General features: G+C 51.7%; 1 protein-coding gene and 1 long non-coding RNA gene across 4 annotated transcripts in view; one reads left to right on the top strand and one right to left on the bottom strand.

The window, feature by feature from the left end:
* TM6SF1 (transmembrane 6 superfamily member 1) overlaps window positions 1-11,981 on the bottom strand; it is a 26,542-nt gene extending 14,561 nt beyond the window's left edge. The window contains exons 1-4 of one of the 2 annotated variants that reach the window (XM_027089353.1): window positions 11,537-11,981; window positions 6,522-6,625; window positions 4,247-4,344; window positions 604-707 (exon numbers count right to left, since the gene is read on the bottom strand). In XM_027089353.1, the coding sequence (XP_026945154.1) occupies window positions 604-707; window positions 4,247-4,344; window positions 6,522-6,625; window positions 11,537-11,628 (398 nt within the window). In that variant the 5' untranslated portion in view covers window positions 11,629-11,981. The remainder of the gene's footprint in view (window positions 1-603; window positions 708-4,246; window positions 4,345-6,521; window positions 6,626-11,536) is intronic. The other variant, XM_027089354.1, reaches the window with a different exon arrangement.
* LOC113610871 (uncharacterized) overlaps window positions 1-17,048 on the top strand; it is a 27,478-nt gene extending 10,430 nt beyond the window's left edge. For both annotated transcript variants that reach the window (XR_003429257.1, XR_003429258.1), the window contains 7 exons: window positions 1,587-1,772; window positions 4,444-5,753; window positions 6,974-7,201; window positions 9,215-9,345; window positions 12,514-12,850; window positions 13,730-16,271; window positions 16,596-17,048. This is a non-coding gene — a long non-coding RNA (uncharacterized LOC113610871). The remainder of the gene's footprint in view (window positions 1-1,586; window positions 1,773-4,443; window positions 5,754-6,973; window positions 7,202-9,214; window positions 9,346-12,513; window positions 12,851-13,729; window positions 16,272-16,595) is intronic.
* Window positions 17,049-17,105: the final 57 nt, after the last annotated feature.

Consider the following 17,105-nt stretch of genomic DNA (forward strand, 5'->3'; position numbering starts at 1 on the left):
CCTATGGTAGGGGTCTCCAAGAACCCACACATGTGCCCCACAAGACAGAGCCAGCATGTCATAACGGAGGCTACCAATTCCCAGAAAACAGCAATTGTCGTGTTAGACTCTGCCCCTCTTCCTTTAACCCATGTACATACACACATGCTCCCAGAGAAGCCAGCCGCAGAGCAAGCTGAGAAGGAATCAAGGGACAGACCACGCACCCCAGCCTCAAAGCAGGCCGCTAGGCCGCTAAGCTTCAGGGGTAAGCCTGAACTGGAGGGAAAGAGCTCTGAACTGATAGGAGTTTGAAGTTTTGAATTACTATGTGCTGGGCTTTAATTTCTGAAAATGAGACTGCTCTTATAAGAGAACATAATCAGAAAGTTAGGGGGTCTGCCCGAGCTGTCCATCATGGCAGAGGAGAAATCCAAAGGCATATGTTCGAAAGGCAGTGACACAAGGAAAAATAAAGCCATGTCTAACTTGTCTCCATAGACCCTAGATTCATGTCCATGTGTACCTGCCTGTGTCTGTGCCTCTATACATCCATTTTCCTTACCTACCCGCCTATCGATTGCTAAGGTAACAAAGGCACACCCACCAGGCGAACTGACTTACTCCCAGGCTATGGCTGCCACCATCACCAGATACATCAGATAATGAGCAGAGCCATCCCAGTAGCAGATCATGTGCCCATAGGCCGTGTTCAGATACGGTTCACCCTAAGGAAAGCATTAAACAGAAGTCCACTTTAAATATGACTCAGACACTTCAACACAGAACACCAGACCTGTATTGAAAGTAAAATAAAGCAGCAGGACATCTTCGTCTGCTAAAATGAAACTATTCTTAATCCCATACAATTACACAATTGGTAGAAACATGAAAATATACATTTACCCTGGAGCCGCCAGAACTAGGGTCTGCCACACGGAGTGGAATTAAGAGAATGCCTAGCCTATGCTAGGTCAACACAGGTGTGCACAGTGATGCAAAACTGATGGCGTTACAGGCAGTCCTGGCCGCATGATGAACTCACTGAGGCCAAGTCTAATCTGTGACTAAAGGTGTTTGGCTCTGGGCAGAAGGGGTGGCCAGGGAAGATCCTGCTGACCAGAGCCACTGGCTGACCTTCAAAATTCATCCTGACCCAGAGGCTTGCTGGGATGAGTGTGAGGAAGGCACGCCTTTCCCCCGCCTCTGTCCCCAGTGCAGGCACAGACCGGCAGGCACTATACTCAGAGCTTCACACCCAACCCCTCGTTCAGCCTTCCCAACAACACTATGGGATAGACACGATTGACTCCATTTTACAGATGAGCAAACAGAGGTTGGAAGAGGTTACCTGACCTGCCTAAGGTCACACAGCTAATTCCTAGCAGAAACTATACTACCAAGAAGAGCTATACTTCCGAGAAATTTTTAATTTTATAAACACAGATTATATGATGAACGACATTTCCCTTTCCCAGGTGCTTATGTTTCTAGGTGGCTACTGTACAATCACTGTCAAACTTGCCTAGGTTTTTAGTGTTATTCTGGCTCCAACTCACTTTCCTTTCTTCTTTCTCCCACATTTGTGATCTCCTGCCTTGTTTCAGATGTTTTCCTAAGATGCCTTAAATCCTTTCTACAACAAGGAACAGAGCAGATCAACCAGCCCATCAGTCAACCAACCAAGCAGGGGATTCTCTGAAGCTCTGCACTCCCCTGGGGCAAAGACTGCTCTCTGTCATCTTGCCTCAAAAATCACATCAAGTGAAAATCACAGAGGTGGAGGAAACAACGTGAGTCATACTTCAGTACCCATGCCTGGCCCACATCTTTTCTCTCTGACATGATTTGATTGGATAATACTATCCAAGTTCATGGTTTTAACCATTGATGCGTACACACCTGGCTCTCACGGCCAGTGCTGACCTCTCCTGGTGGCTTGATGGGTATCTTCAACTGTCTGGTCCGTGGGCCCTTCAAACTCACCTTACCTCCTTTAACTCATTGGCTTCCCCCTTCAACCAAGCCCCACCTGGCCTCTCTATTTTCATGGCGACACCATTCAACTTACCCAGGTCAAAACCACAGGGTCGTTGTTCATTCCTTGTTCTCTTATGCAGTCTGTTGGCAAGTCCTATCAATTTTACCTCTATAATGTCACCCCAGGCAACCCTCCCTCTCGTCATGGCCTAGTTCAAGCCCTCAGTGCCCCTCACTGGACCTTTCCCACATGGTCTTCCTACCTCTCTCCTCTCCTTCCGATTCACCTCACCGCTGCCCTGGCTCTTGACATGTCACTCTTCTGCTCAAAAACCTGCCAAAGCTACTGGTGGCTGCAAGACCAAGCCCCACCTCCTCTTATATGGCAGCCGGGTCCCTGAGCCTGGCCCTGCAGACCCTCCCACAGTTACACCCCAGCCCCCCATCTCATACCCTGTCTCACCACCCTCACCAGCTCAACCTCCAGGCCCTCTAGGCGGCTGCCTCCTTCCTGAAACCTCCCCGCTCTGGACTCAGTGGCCCTGCACTCTCCAGGCTTTCCTTCTGCCTCTTCGCCTGTCCCCTCACAGTCCACTTCAGAGGCTCCTGATCTTCTGGCCACGGTCTCCAAAGTTCCACCCTCGGCCCTCTCCTCTCTACCCTCTCCTTTCCTCTCAGACCTTCAGGTACCAACTATACTCTGATGGTCCTTGTTCTCCTCCCCGAGCTCAACAGCTGCAAAGCCCTGCCAGCTGGGACACCTGCCAGGATGTTCCTTACCCACCTCAAACTCCACACGTCCCCAGATGAACTAAGCATCATCCCTGCACACGTGTGCCCCAGGCTGGCAGTGGGGAGACGTATGCTGTTTCTCCTCTCTAAGCCTCCTTTTTTTTTTTTCTTTTTTGGCTGTGCCGTGCAGCTTGTGGGATCTTAGCTCCCCGACCAGGGCTGGAACCCACGCCCCCTGCAGTGGAAGCGCGGTCCTAACCACTGGACCGCCAGGGAAGTCCCTTCTCTCTAAGGCTTTGCCCACACTGTCTCTTCTCCTTGGCATGCCCTCCACCCCCTAGTCTATCTGGAAAACGTTTATCATCCACGGCCACTGCCATTTTTAAAAAAGCCGAGGGCAGCGTCACCAACTCGCTGAGGCTCCCCCGAGTGCTCCCAGAGTCAGTTCTTCCTCAGTGCGCGCTGCGCCTGGCGTGAGCCTCCGTCTCTGCGCCTAGGACCATGCCATCTCACTGCCACATTAGCTCCTGGAGGGAGAAAGCAGGTCTTGTGACCCCCACAGTCTGCTCACCGAAGATCTGTGGAACTGCATTTCCCCTTTTGTCCCTCTCCAGTTGAATAACACCAGCGTTCTTCCAAAAGCAGGAATCAGGACGGCACCTCAGCCCTTACTCTCCCCATTGTCCCCAACTCATCCCCGAGACCTACTCATTCCAGCCGCCCAAGTTCTCTGAAGTCCGTCCGTCCTTCTCTACTGTCCATGCTTGGCCTCCGTCTGGGCCATCTTCATGCCCTCGCTGGCCCTGCAAAAGCCTCCTGACTGGTGTCCCAGCTTATGACATCGACCCTTTCCGTCAAGCCCATCCTTCTCAGAGCTGACTGCACTGTTCGCTGACTTAACATCTTCCCTCACATGCGGGACAAAATCCAAACTCCCTTAGCTTGCACACAAAGCTCCCCATTGTTTGAAACACAGATGAAGACTACACTTCCAGCTCTGCTCCTTATTTCCTGTGTGACCTTAAGTACGTTACTTAACCTCTCTGGGGCTGGATTCATCACACCATAAAATAAGGAAAAAGGACTAGCTCTGTCAGGTGCCAGGTAGGTCTATCATGCTGTGATGGGGGGAGGAGTGCATGTTCATCCTCACAATCAAATGGCTTTCTTAACTGCCTCAGTGTTTGGGGCTTTATACATTTAAGACTGACCTGAGCTTTCTTAGAGAGGAGTGTATTAATAACAGTAGATACACAGATACTGGATTCACTTAAAGTAACCTCATTTATATTAAATACAAGTAAAGGGAAAGGTGGTGGGTTGGGTGTGAGGAAGGAGCTGTAAGACCGAACGCCGAGGAGAACTGCCTCCCATGATCCAATCCTAACTTTCCGCTTCACCTTCCACGTGACTAAGTGTCCTGTGTCTATGGCAGCAAATGAAATACCGTGTGTCATCCCTGCTTACACTAAACGAAAGGATTTCCATCTCGAGCAATGCTGTTGGGGTCGCAGACCCTTTAGTTCAAGGCTGGTACTCGCTACCGACCCCGTACCTCTCTCAAGTAGTATGTCATGAAGCCGTCAATGATCCCGTCCTGTTCCAGTCCTATGATGAGGTTCACCACGCTGGTAAATCCAAAAACTGCATACACTAGAGCAAAGAAAGCAGGAGTTCAAAAAGCCGTAGCTCAGGGGACGTTGCCTAAGAGCCTGGCGTTCGCCAGTAATGATTTATTTTCATGTTTTCCAGAAGATACTGTGGACGTTGTCAATACGGACTAAAAGAACGTACCTCCTGTGCACGCAGCTGGATCTCTGCCCGTGTTGTGGAGCTGGGAGAGGACACCCCCCGACCCAGGGAGTAGCGAGTGACAAAGTCACCCACTGACTGTCCCAGAGGATTCTACCAGCCTGCCCCACCCATCCTCCACTTCCTACATGTGGCTGCCAGGGCCACATCTGCATCCCACCTGGGTAGCGGGAACAAAACCATTAACCAGTGGCCAAGGAAGCACAGAGGTGACGCCCAGGTTTAAAACATGGACTCAAAAGAGATCATTCATCTCAATGGTTACCAAGCAGTCTGCCTCACGGTGTGTCCAACGCACTTATCCCACACTGGAGATCCGAAAGACAGACAGTGGCTGACGTGCAAGTGACAGTGGCTTTAAGAAGAAAGGCCAGTGATTTTTTTAAAAAATGGATATGAGATGGAACCGGTGAATGTTAAAGAAGGAAAGCCGTAGCATCTTAGAGAATCTCACTAAGGTTGTGAGAATCTCCTCAACGGGCTGAAAACTACCAGCAACACACAGCTTAGGAATAACACTTTTTTAACAGTGAGTGATCAAATTTAGCGTGTGGCAGTTTGTCAATAAAGCTGCACGTTCAAGTTGTAACAAATCGGTGTCAAACTATGTGATGGGCATGGATGGTAGAAAAATCTGATGATGAATATCAAAACAGCTGTGAAAAAAGAAATGGAGAGGAGAGAGGGGAAGGTTAACTCACAGAGAAGGGAAGCTGCCCTTGCCCTGAGTCTGCGTTTACATCTTCCCCAGAAGGAGCAGAAGGCCCACGCGTGCCCGGCCCTGTAGACCCTGCCTCCCCGGGCCTCTGTGCAGGCCTCTGGTCCAGATCCCACTGACAGCGATGAGCCATCAGGTGATCAGCCACTGCGTGTCTCCCAGGAGAGGAAGCCTTCAGCACATGCTCATTCGGCTATTCTACCAACAATCGCCGATGCCAACAGGAGTGTCAGACGCTGGGTCAGAGATGGCAAGGATATTCTCTGCCCTCCAGTCTGGCCCTGTGGCTGCAGTGACAGACATGAGGACAGAGGGCTGAGGGGGTAGGAGCAAGGGTCCTCAACCCTGAGGAGTTGGGAGAGACATGAGCGCAGCTAAGCGTGGGCTCCACGGAGTGTGGAGGGAGTCGGGGGAAGACGGCAGCAGGAGACCAGTCTGCAGAGGGGGGCAGAGGCCAGATCAAAGGCAGGTGGAGTGGGGCCTTGAACTCAGACAGGCCCAGCTCATCTCCTGACCGGCTGTCAGGTCTTAGGTAAGTTACATCATTTCTCTAAGCTTCAGCATTTTTTACATGCAAGTTGGGAGAAAGTGTGCGGGTCAGTGCTGTCTCACTAACTGTGACCTTGACCATGTTTCTTAGCACCCTCTGAGCCAGATTCTTCATCTGTGCAGGGAGGACATTTGTTGTGAGGATTAAATAAAATGATACTGCTAATGCGGTCAGAGTCACACCAGGCACACCACAGGTGCTCAATCAGTGGTGTTTTTATTCCTTTAACATACAAGCGTACTTGCCAGGCAGTGGTCTAAGTACTTTACAACTAGTATCTAATGTTGGTACCAACCCTCCGTGGTAAGTATTGATACTATTATTTTCCTCATTACACAAATGTGCAAACTGAGGCTCCATATGGCTATGTTCCTACACGTGGCTGCCAGGGCCACATCTGCCAGGTGGAGGGCGCTGCAAACAGCAGGCTGAAGGCAGGAAGCCAGGAAGGAGCTGGTAAAAGAGCCGAGGTCAGAGGTCAGAGCATGGCTGGGCACAGGGGAGAGGAACGGAGGGGTGTCCTGCCTGGCCCTGGCAGCGACCTTCCCTCCACCAGGCTCCCAGCTGCGACAGGGTGGGGTCCACAGCCTGGGAGAGACTTTAGCTTACAGGAGAACAAAAATACTCCCACCCTTCCCGCCGCTTTACCAGGGGGCTCAGAGTATTCACAGCCACAGAGGGAAAGAGACTGAGGCCCCAGTGTTGTGCTCTTAAGTGGACACAAAGTGTTTCCCTCCCATGGAGACGTACCATAGAACAGTGGGTCCCGGGGTGGTTTCCTTTTGACCAGGACACGAGCCAACAGGGCTACCAGGAACAGGATGAGGGCAGCCACCCCTACAATTGTCCAGGAACTGCAACGACCAGAACAGGGAGGTGGTCACTTATCAAAATAAACACACTGGTGTATGGAATTCCCTGGCTATTGAATGCATTCTCTCGCAGCTCTGCCTCTGCCTATCCCTCAAGCACTGTGGAGTTCATGAAGTTTATCCGCAGCACTTGGGCCCCTCTGGGCTGCCCCTGTGACTTTCAGGGACCAGAGGTACGAGGTCCTCACTCTCCTGTCATCCTGCCCACCTGGGTGAACCATGTGTCCGAGCGCCCTCTGCTGCTGTCCCGCTGCCTCTGTCCACCTGCTCCTCCAAGCCCTGTTCCCAGTGTCTGACAGGTCTAACCACTGAATCTGCCTCCTCTCTCAGGACCAGCTGGAAACCCTCAGACCAAGCTCCAGGGAACACACAGGAGTCACAACTACATACACCTTCTCGGTGGACAAGCCACAGGCTGTGTGTATAATCAAAGGGGCCAGAGGACGAGGCCAATCCAAGGAGGGAAGAGCCTAGGCCGGGCCTAAGGCCAGAATGATGCCAGCGCCCCAACACCCAGGAAGCCAAGCCAGCATGCAACCCCATGCCCAGGAAGCCAGGGTGAGGCTACGTTGGGCACAGCCCCTGGTCTTTCTCCTGGGAAAGGGCATGGCACCAAGGAGACTGGGGACCAAAGGCCCTCCTCAGCAGGACAGCACTAGGGCACGAGGCTTGGTGGAGTCAGCAGTCAAGGGACCTGGAGTCCAGTACCTACTCTGCCACTCCCTGTGTGACCTTAGGAACATCATGTCATTTCATCATCTGTTTTTTAATTCATTAAAAAATATATTGAGGGAAAATGCCTTGCACACCCCTATGTGCCAGGCACTGTGGATGAAAAAGAGATCCCTGTCTACATGGGGGGAACCTATCTCAATAGGCTCTGAGCTTTCTCACCCAGAAGGCTACCTCCAGTCCTAAGAGATGTTCTCTCTCTCACTCCTCCACGCCAACAAGGCATCCAGTTCTAGACAAAGCACCACCTGGCCCACTCCCATGGCCTGCTACACTCCTCAGTAGCCCCTGAGAGAGGCTGCAAGCACCACTCCTTGGCCAAGAGCCCTCCACACCATCACAGAGGATTTCTGGATAACGTCTGCCACATGCCCCGGGACTTCTGGAAAGTATCCTTCACAGCCCACCAATACCTACTAATATCTGAGGGACGAACTTATGCTGAAGTTCGCTCCACACACCTACAGCTGGAATGGGTGCTAGGCACCAGTCAGACATCTGCCCCTAATGTCAGAGAGGTCAGTCAGGAAGTGATCCAACTCCTTGCAGGTAGAGGGACCCCAAGGAGACTGGCCCCAGGTCCAGGAAAGCTGTGTCCCCAGCACCTGGCCCCAGGACCCACTTAAAGAGTAAAGGAGTGGGCTCTGGGCATCAGCAGCGCCCAGATTTCCAAATGCCACCCTAGACCTACAGAATCAGAATACTTCAGGGGTGGGGTATGGGAACGTGCAACCTTTTCCAAGAAACCGGGATGAGTATGCACAGAAAGTCTGCCTCGGGACCTCTTTTAAGGTGTTCAGGAATTGATGGATGAATGAGGGAGGGAAGGAAAGGAAGAGGAAGAAAGGAAGGAGAAATGGGATGGATGGATGGGTGGATGGATGGTAGATGGATGGACAGATGGATGGTAGATGGATGGATAGCTGGATGGATGACAGACGATGGGTGGTGGGTGGAGGGATGGATGATGGATGGTGAATGGATGAATGGATGGATGGACGGATGGACGATGGACGATGGATGGATGGGTGGATGGACGGATGGTGAATGGATGACATAGTTCTATGACAAGAATGAGGATGACCATGTCAGTGACCAGGCAAGAGACTGAAATAGGAGGTTTCTAGCGGTACACATCAGTGGATGCTCCAGGCTCCTCCTGTAGGGATGAGACAAAGGAGGAGAGGATGGAAGAGGAAGCTAATGTGGGTCAGGAACATGATGCTGGGCTGAAGCATCCGGTGAAGAGGGAAGAGGATAGTGTGTGATGTAAGCTGACAGACATTTTAATCACAGCCTGAGACAGGTAGTGGCCAGGAGACAACTCCCATCCCTGCTCCTACCAAGGACCTAGGCTTGCAGCCAGCACCGTCACACAGCTGGTGCTCTTCTGGACTATGAGAGAGCAGTGTGAACTGGTTCACGGTGTCCTCTCACGCTCTCCACCTCTGGGGGAGGAGCAAAAAATGAAGAGAAACTGGGGCAACAGATCACCTGTGTCTCCCAGTGACAGCCAAGTGCAGGGCCTGCTCAGAACAGGGAGAAATGGATCCAGCAGGGACTCAGGGTGTGGGGGGAGGGGTAAGGGCTGCCACTAACCCAAGGGTGGAAATGTTGTTAGTCTTGGAATGTGTGTGTGTTTTGGGATGGGGAGCGGGGAGTTACTGATGCCCTTCCATGAACAGACAGCTACTGAGCGGGGTCATGTATGGGTGAGTATGAGCAGAGTGTTTGTGTGTGCGTGTGTGTTTGTGTGTGTGTGTGTATTTGTGTGTGACAGAGAGAGAGATCCCACCCTTTTCTGACTCCTCGACTTAATCTGATTTTTCTGTTTTTCAGGCTTTTGTAAAAGGTCTGGTGGGAAGGAAGCTTCAACTAAGTCAACTAATGCAAACTTAACGGGATAGCCCACTATGCACGAGGCCCCGTGCTGGGCAGGACAATACTAAGGGGAGCTATGGCCTGAGAAGGTAAGTTCTGACCACAGGAAAGTAACTCTTGTGGGAAGAGCACAACCCAGCCGGGCTCAGAGGAGGGAGAGATCACATCTGCTTGGAGGGACCTGGAAGAGGAAGAGGTGGCATTTTCCTCTGGGCCATAAAGCACAGGTGTGGCTTCAACAGTCAGCTACAGGGAGGAAGGCATCCCCGTCAGAGGGAACAGTGTGAGCAATGGCGAGGAAGTGGGAAAGTTAAGGAGTGTCCTAGGGGCACAGAACAGTCCCGTGTGGCTGAAGCACCAGCACAGTGGGCTGCGCTGGTGGGCTGAGGCAGAAATGCACAGGGCACTGGGGCAGGAAGGGGACCTCCCGTGGGAGGCTTTGCCATGGGCTGGGCCAGAGAGGGCCAGTGCCAGGGGAACAGGAAGGAGGAAACATGCTAGCCCAGCCCGGGGAATTAGAGAGAAGGAGACAGTGGGAGGGCTGGAGGGAAGGAGTGGAGAAAGAAGAGGGAGGAATCAAAAGCTACTGGGATTTTAACCTGCAGGAGGACAGGAAGAATGGTTGGAACCAATTATTCCAAACTCTGCAGGGCTTAGCAATGTGCTCAACAATACACAGCAATACATAATTCACCATGTGTTCAGTAAATGCCATCACCATCCTCCCAGTGGCTGAGGCCAAAATCTCAGTCATCCTCAGATCCTCTCCATGCCATGTGATCCTTCAACAAGCTGCACTGCCCCCCCTCCCAAATATCCCAGCACCCAGCCACATCCCTCTCCCTGCACTGCTCCCTGTTCCCCTACCTGGAAAGCTCTGTCCCCAGATCTTCCTGTGGCCACCTGCTGCAGCTCAAGTCACCTCCTCCAAGAAGCCTTCCCTGACCACCAGTCCCCTCCATCACTCTCATGTCGCCCCACTTTCTGTGCTGATGTCTATCTCAACACATGCCTCCCCAATCTCTTGTGGTTTGTTCATAGCTATTTCTCCAGCACCTGGAACAGTGCCAAGCATAGAATCTGTACTCAATAAATATTTGCTGAACTGCCCATAATGCCATTTTAGGAGGGCAGGGTCCTCCATGCACTATATTCACAGACATGTGACATTCACTGCCCAGAGATGCTTCTTCCAGGAGTTGTGCCCCAAGACTGGGTCAGACCGAGGGCTGTCACCGCCCATGCCTAGGGAGCACTCAGTATGGATGGGTGCCATCTGGATAAGGCTGTCAGCAAGTGGTGGCCCCAGGAACAAGAGAGGAGCAAGTCACCGCCCTGTGGGCAGACACTTCTCTACAGCCTGCAGGTCTGGAGGGGGTCTGCAGCATACAGACTGATGCAATCTCCTTAGCACCAACTGCTGTGGGACACATAACAGGTTTACTTCCTCCTCCCCGCAGAGAGCAAGAAACATCAGCAGGCCCCGGGGTCTGTCTGGCACCTTTCCCACTGCTGGAGCAGGCTGGCTGCTGACTGGTGCCCATTGCTTGACCAGGGAACCCTCACAGAGGAGAGGCAGGGCTTTGAACCAAATCCATATGCGGCCTCCTTCAGCCCCACCCATTTCCTTAGCATGGAACTGCCCTGCCTCTCTGCCTCGCTGCCCATCCTACACAACACTGCGCCCTTACGGCTTTTTGGATCCCGACAATAGGATGCAAATATAGGCCATTTGACAGGAGAACTGAGGTCGGGCCCCACGGTTAGTGCCAAAGCCAGGCCTAGAACCCAGGTCTTTGTCTGTTAGTTCTGGGCTATTTCTGCTAGTCATTCACAACAGTTTCTAAAATTAATACGAAATGACAAGTATGCGTGTGTGCATACATGGAAACGTTCCTGAGAAATGCGAAACGAACAAGGCACAGCCTGAGATAAGACCAAGCTCCCAAGTTGTCGGTGTGTGTACCGCCCCACCCCTGCCCCTGGGCACTTGAAGGTTAGGGGCATTGCCTTATTGACCTCTGTAACCCCGGATACCTGGCACGGGGCGGGCACAGAACGGACGCCCAGCACTTGCCCCCAGAATTGCGCCGAATGTCAGGGATGCCAGCCTAAGCGAGAACCCCGGCCCGCACGACTCCGGGCGCCTCCCTTCCTCCGGCTGCCCGCGGGGAGCCCTGGAGACCGGCGAACCGCTGCCCTGCAGTTTGCGGCTCGGCCCCCTCTGAAAAGTTGCTGGGGCTCCTGACGCGCCGACCCCCGTCGCGCGCACCCACTCACTCGTGCTGGGCCGCCAGGTGGTTGAAGACGTAGGTGACCGGGATGGCCGAGAGGGACAGCACGAAGACCCCTGTGGCCGCCGAGGCACTCATCGCCGCCGCCGCCGCGCAGCTTGCCCTTCACCGCATCCCGCGCGGGCGCCCCGCCCCAGCTTCCGGCTGCGCCCGCGCCCCTCGGCCGCGCCCTTCAAGGCGCCCCGCCCAGCGCGCCCCCAGCGCTGCGCCCTCAGCAGCGCCCTCAGCAGCGCGCCCACGGCTCGCCCGCCCGCAGCCTCCTGGTATGCAGGGCAGGTGCACAGGCCCGGGAGGTCCCCTGCTGTCCTCCCGCCCAGGGCTGCTGGGGCTCCACCGCGAGCGCCGGGCGGCGCCGAGGAGCGGCGACAGCCCCCTGACCGCGGACAGGTGTCCCCGGAGGCGCGCGCTCTGCGGGAAGGCGGCGGACCGGGAGGTGGGCGCGGGGCCCCGGCCCTGGGCGCAGCCGGGAGCTTGTCATCGACGAGAGAGGCTCTGAAGAGTGTCTGGGCCGAACTGCGGGCAGGCAGAGGGTGGAGCCAGACCCGGGGGTGTCAGAGCGGGAAGAGCCCGCGAGATCATCCACGTGGGGAACCCTCGGGCCGGGGATAGGAAGGGATAAATGATCCCGAAACCTTGGAACCTCTCCACCGGAGCAGCCAACAACCGGCAGCGAGCAGTGCTCCTACTCCGAGTCCGAATTCCGGTTTAAACCCCGTCTGCTCACTCACCAGATGTCGACCTTGGTCAAGTACTTAACCTCTCTGTGTCTTTTCCCTTCTCTACCAAATGGGAATAACCCACGTCAGTGTGATTTTGGGATTCACTGAGTTAATAGGCATGGAGTGCGTGCCCAGTACTAATCAGTACACTGCTATCACCTGCAATTCCCATTTTTACTTGGAGCTGACACTCCGAGGAATACGATGATTTAAGAGACTAGAACGCTATCCATTTCTCTTACAGGTAGCGCTCCTGGAAGCCAGCTTACCACCAGCCAGCCTGCCCTAGGCCATACAGAGTACAAGGAAGCCAAGGACTCTGCCCTCACACTGCTGTCAGACAGACAGACGCCCACTCGTTACAGAGAATAATGCGGGCCAAGTCTGTCCTGGCTGCTTGACCTTGCTGCGGGGCGGCCTCAGACAGCCCCTGGGACAGAGCCTGGAGTCCTCTACTGGCTGGGAAAGGGAAGGGAAGTGAGTTTCAGACAGAGGACAGCTCAAGCAACCAAGGAAAGCACATGTACTTAGTGACCTTACACCTGCTAACAAGCTGAAGACACCAGCAGCTCGTTTTAGAGGTGAGAGAAAAGAGTGGCAAAGAGGCTCTGAGCTGCCCCAGGGCCACTCAACTTTTCAAAAGCCAGCTTTCCCAATCCCCTATCCCAGCTATTCTTGGAGGCTTCTCAAACTCTGAGGACATAATGATAAAGCCTTGGCCCAAACTGTGACACATCCAAAGCTTTCCCAAGTGATGTCCTTACCTGTGACCTGGACATCATCCTCTTCCACAGCTACTCCTAACCTTTACCAGCTCCTTAAACTCTTTCCTCCTCCCCGAGGACAAATACCTCGTCGGAGACCCCTTCTCTCCTCCCAGCCAGTCTCCCAGAGCCCAACCCCTCCATCACCAGCCAAACCTTGCCGAATCAATCTTGCCTTCTCTCTTATACCGTGAACCCCTCTAGCCACCCTGGGTCCTTCCCCTCAACCTAGACACATGCTTGTGTATGATCCAGTTTAGAAAACTGCTCCCTGGACCTGTGTGTCCTTTCCATTTGCCATCTTCTCTCTTTCCTTTCCCATCCATGCTGGGTTGTTGTTGTTATTGTTGTTTTTATCCCTTTTAAAACTTTTTTTTAACATCTTTATTGGAGTATAATTGCTTTACAATGGTGTGTTAGTTTCTGCTTTATAACAAAGTGAATCAGCTATACATATACATATATCCCCACATCTCCCTCCCTCTTGCGTCTCCCTCTCTCCCTCCCTATCCCACCCCTCTAGGTGGTCACAAAGCACCGAGCTGATCTCCCTGTGCTATGCGGCTGCTTCCCACCAGCTATCCATTTTACATTTGGTAGTGTATATATGTCCATGCCACTCTCTCACTTCGTCCCATCCATGCTGGGTTTTAATGACCGTGTCTGTGCTAATAGATCCCATTTCATTATTCCTAGCACTGATGTCTCCCCTCAGCGCTGCTTCCTGGCATTCCACGGACAGCTCACCCTCAACATGGCCAAAATGGAATTCCTCGTCTGCCGCAAGACCACTCCAGCTTTATCTCATCCGGTGGCACCACCATTCACCTGGTGATCCAGAAAACTGGTAGTCCGCATCGGTTCTGGCCAATCCCGAACTCCTATGATTACCACAGTCCTCCTGTTACTTCCCAAATATCTCTCAAGTCTGTCTCCCTATCTGTACCATTGCTGTCTCAGTTCAGGTCTCTACTATCTTCCATGTGCCAGCCTCCTCCCTGCCTCTGACCTCACGTGCTCCAGAAGACCTTACCTGGCCGCCCTCCTGTGCCTCCTCCACCCTCTCTATCAAGTACCCTGCTTTGCTTTCTTCATAGTACTTTACTTATACTGTCCAAAATCATCTTGTTTACACATTTGCTTCCTGTTCTGTGTCCCTCTCTCCATTATGACATAAGCTCCCTGAGGTCAGGAACCTTATCTATCTTGTTTACCATTCTATTTCCATCACCTAGACTAACACCTGTGTGGAGCAGGTACTCGAGAAACATTTGTTCACAGAATGAACGCTCTAGATCATCATTGCCTGACGGAAATATAATGCAAGCCACAAATGTGAACCGCATGTGTAGTTTTAAATTTTCTAGTAACCACATTAGAAAAGTAAAAAGACAGAGGTGAAATTAATTTTAATAATATATTTTATTTAACATTATATGTCCAAAAGATGATCATTTCAATGGTCATCAATGTCAAAGGTGTTAATGGGAAACTTTACATTCTTTTTTTTTTTTTAAAACTAAGGCTTTGCAATTTTGTGTGTATTTTACAGTATAACTCATTTCAGGCTAGTCACATTTCAAGTGCTTAATAGCTACCTGTGGCCAGTGGCGTCTGTATTGGGCTTCACAGTTCTATATGTATTCCTCCTATCTTATCAAGCTGGCTTCGGTTATGCTCTCTGCTACTTTAGGAATGGGTGTGACAATTAAATCACTAACAAGAGGACTCAAACATCCTCAGAGAGTCTACCATATTTCCAGCATTGTTCTAAGAAGTGGTCACACAAAGATGAATCACAAACACATTTCGCCCCAAAAGACCACAGTCTAGTGTGGGAAAAACACATGTAAACAATTAGCATGCAAGGTGATAAAAGATTTATGTACAAATTGCTGTAGGAATCACCAATCTTGTCTGAAGGAGTCAAGAAAAGCTTCAGAGAGGAGTTGAGGCTTTAGACCAGCCTTGCAGAACAAGTAGAAGCTGGATAAGCAGGCAAGGACTAATGGGATTTTCCAGAAAATGGAAATAACACATGTGAAAGCCAGAAATGTAAGAGAGAGCATGTCAGTCAATGAACTTCAAGCTGTTTGCTCTGGTTGGAAACACTCGTGCATGAGGGGGGCTGGCGGGAAGTGGCAATGGAGAGGTGATCGGGGATTCAGTCTCAGAAAACCTTAAGGGCAGGGAGCATTTAAGATTTATGAGTAGGAGGAGAGGCTGACTTAATCAGAGTCACTTTTTTGGAGCGGGGGCGGGGGGGGGGGCCTGCCACGAGGCTTGTGGGATCTTTGTTCCCTGACCAGGGATTGAACCCTGGGCTGCAGCAGTGAAAGCACGGAGTCCGAACCACTGGCCTGCAGGGGAATTTCCCAGAGTAGCATCTTCAAAGATCTGCCTGGCAGCTGTTGCGGACCATGGTTTAGAAAGAGGAGAGGTAGGAGGCAGGAAGTCCAGGTGGGAGGCTTATCCTAGCAAGAGATGCTGAGGACCTGAACCAAAGTGATGGCAATGAGAGGGAAGAGGAGGGGGCAGATATGAAAGATCTGGATAGGACTTGTAAGAGGAGAGAGCCTGGAGAAGGGGGCTTGAGGATGAGTTTGGTTTTGGATACGTTGGGTTTCCAGTACCCATGGGGCTCCCAGGAGGAGCCGTCCCATAGGCAGTTGGGGATACGGGTCTTTGGCACCCAGAGAAGCGCAGGCTGCAGATACAGATTCGAGGGTCACCAGCCTAGAGGTGTGGCTTAAAAATCAAGGAAATGAATTCAATGTCCAGGAAGAGGGTCGAGTCGAAGAGAACGGTAACAGGGGCCACCTGAGAGGGGCTGGTGAGCATTTCCATCAGCAGAGCAGCCCAAGGGCATCTGAACTCAACGGCAGAAGCATCCAACATCCCACACCTGTGAGCTGCTCCCTAGGAGTCTGCCAGGGACCCAAGGGCCATGGCAAAGCTTTGGGGTACTTTGGTATGCATGTTGGAGATTATATTATTTTGTTGACAACAATTTGTCTTAATGCTGAAAATATGAGTGGTCAGAATGCTTGTAGTGGTGAAGAAACCCTCCGCAGGTTTCTGGGGAGGGCACAAACCCAGTGAATATAATCTCATTCTCCAGCACTGCAGTACTCTGTAAATTATAAAGGAATTCCATCAACATTATCCTATAATCTTCACAGCAGTTCTCTGAAGAGTATGGAGCCATTTATGGATGAAGACACTGGGGCTCAAAGAGGTGAGGCAACTTGCCCAAGGTCAAAGGGCTAAGAGAGGGTGCACTTAAATTCAGATTTGCTGACTTTAAGTCACTATACCCATGATGCCACAGCTGACCAGCAGCAAAGCACCACATCGGGCACCTTAGAAATGGTGGGTGGACACCCTACAAATTTGGCCAGTTGACTCATTGCTTTAGGAGGCTGAGTTCTGGAGTTCTGCTCTATGCAAATCAGTAATTATTAAGTTGCCCCTTCTCTTGAGAAAGGGTTGGGTATGACTTAGAATAAAAGGCATTCAGACAATAAATTTGTTTTTTGATTTTCGGTTTTTGTTTTTTTAGGACCATCCATCTTGCAAGCCGTGAAGGCTAATATTATAGCTGTGAAATTTGACTCCAAGCTTCCTGGAAGCAAAAATAGACACACAGAGGTCTGTACTCTGCCCATTCCCTGATGAGAAAGACAGTTTTGGGTGTATTGGTTCAAAAGAATTGAGGAATCTGGAATTACACGGAAGGGCCCCTGACCGTGTCTGCTTCTGCCATGGAGGGGAAGTGAAAGCAAAACATCAGAGAACCTGGTCACATAGGAAGTAGGAACTAAGGAAGAATACTGCTGGGCAGGAACTGAGGGAGCACAGTGAGGCTGTTCTGGAAGAGTGTAGAAGTCAGCCCTGTGTTCACTCGTTAGTACCCAGCCCCAGTGGCGTCTTCCCCTTTCACATGCTTCAGTTTTCCACTATTTTTCTTCCTTCCTTTTTTCTTTCTTTTTTTTCCTTATTGAAGTATAGTTGATTTACAACATTGTGTTACTTTCAGGTGTACAGCATAGTGATTCAGTAATTTTTGCAG

The sequence above is a fragment of the Aethalodelphis obliquidens genome, unplaced genomic scaffold (genome assembly GCF_003676395.1).
Source record: "Aethalodelphis obliquidens isolate GAN/ISIS:26980383/991018 unplaced genomic scaffold, ASM367639v1 scaffold65, whole genome shotgun sequence".
Classification (NCBI taxonomy): Eukaryota; Metazoa; Chordata; class Mammalia; order Artiodactyla; family Delphinidae; genus Aethalodelphis; species Aethalodelphis obliquidens.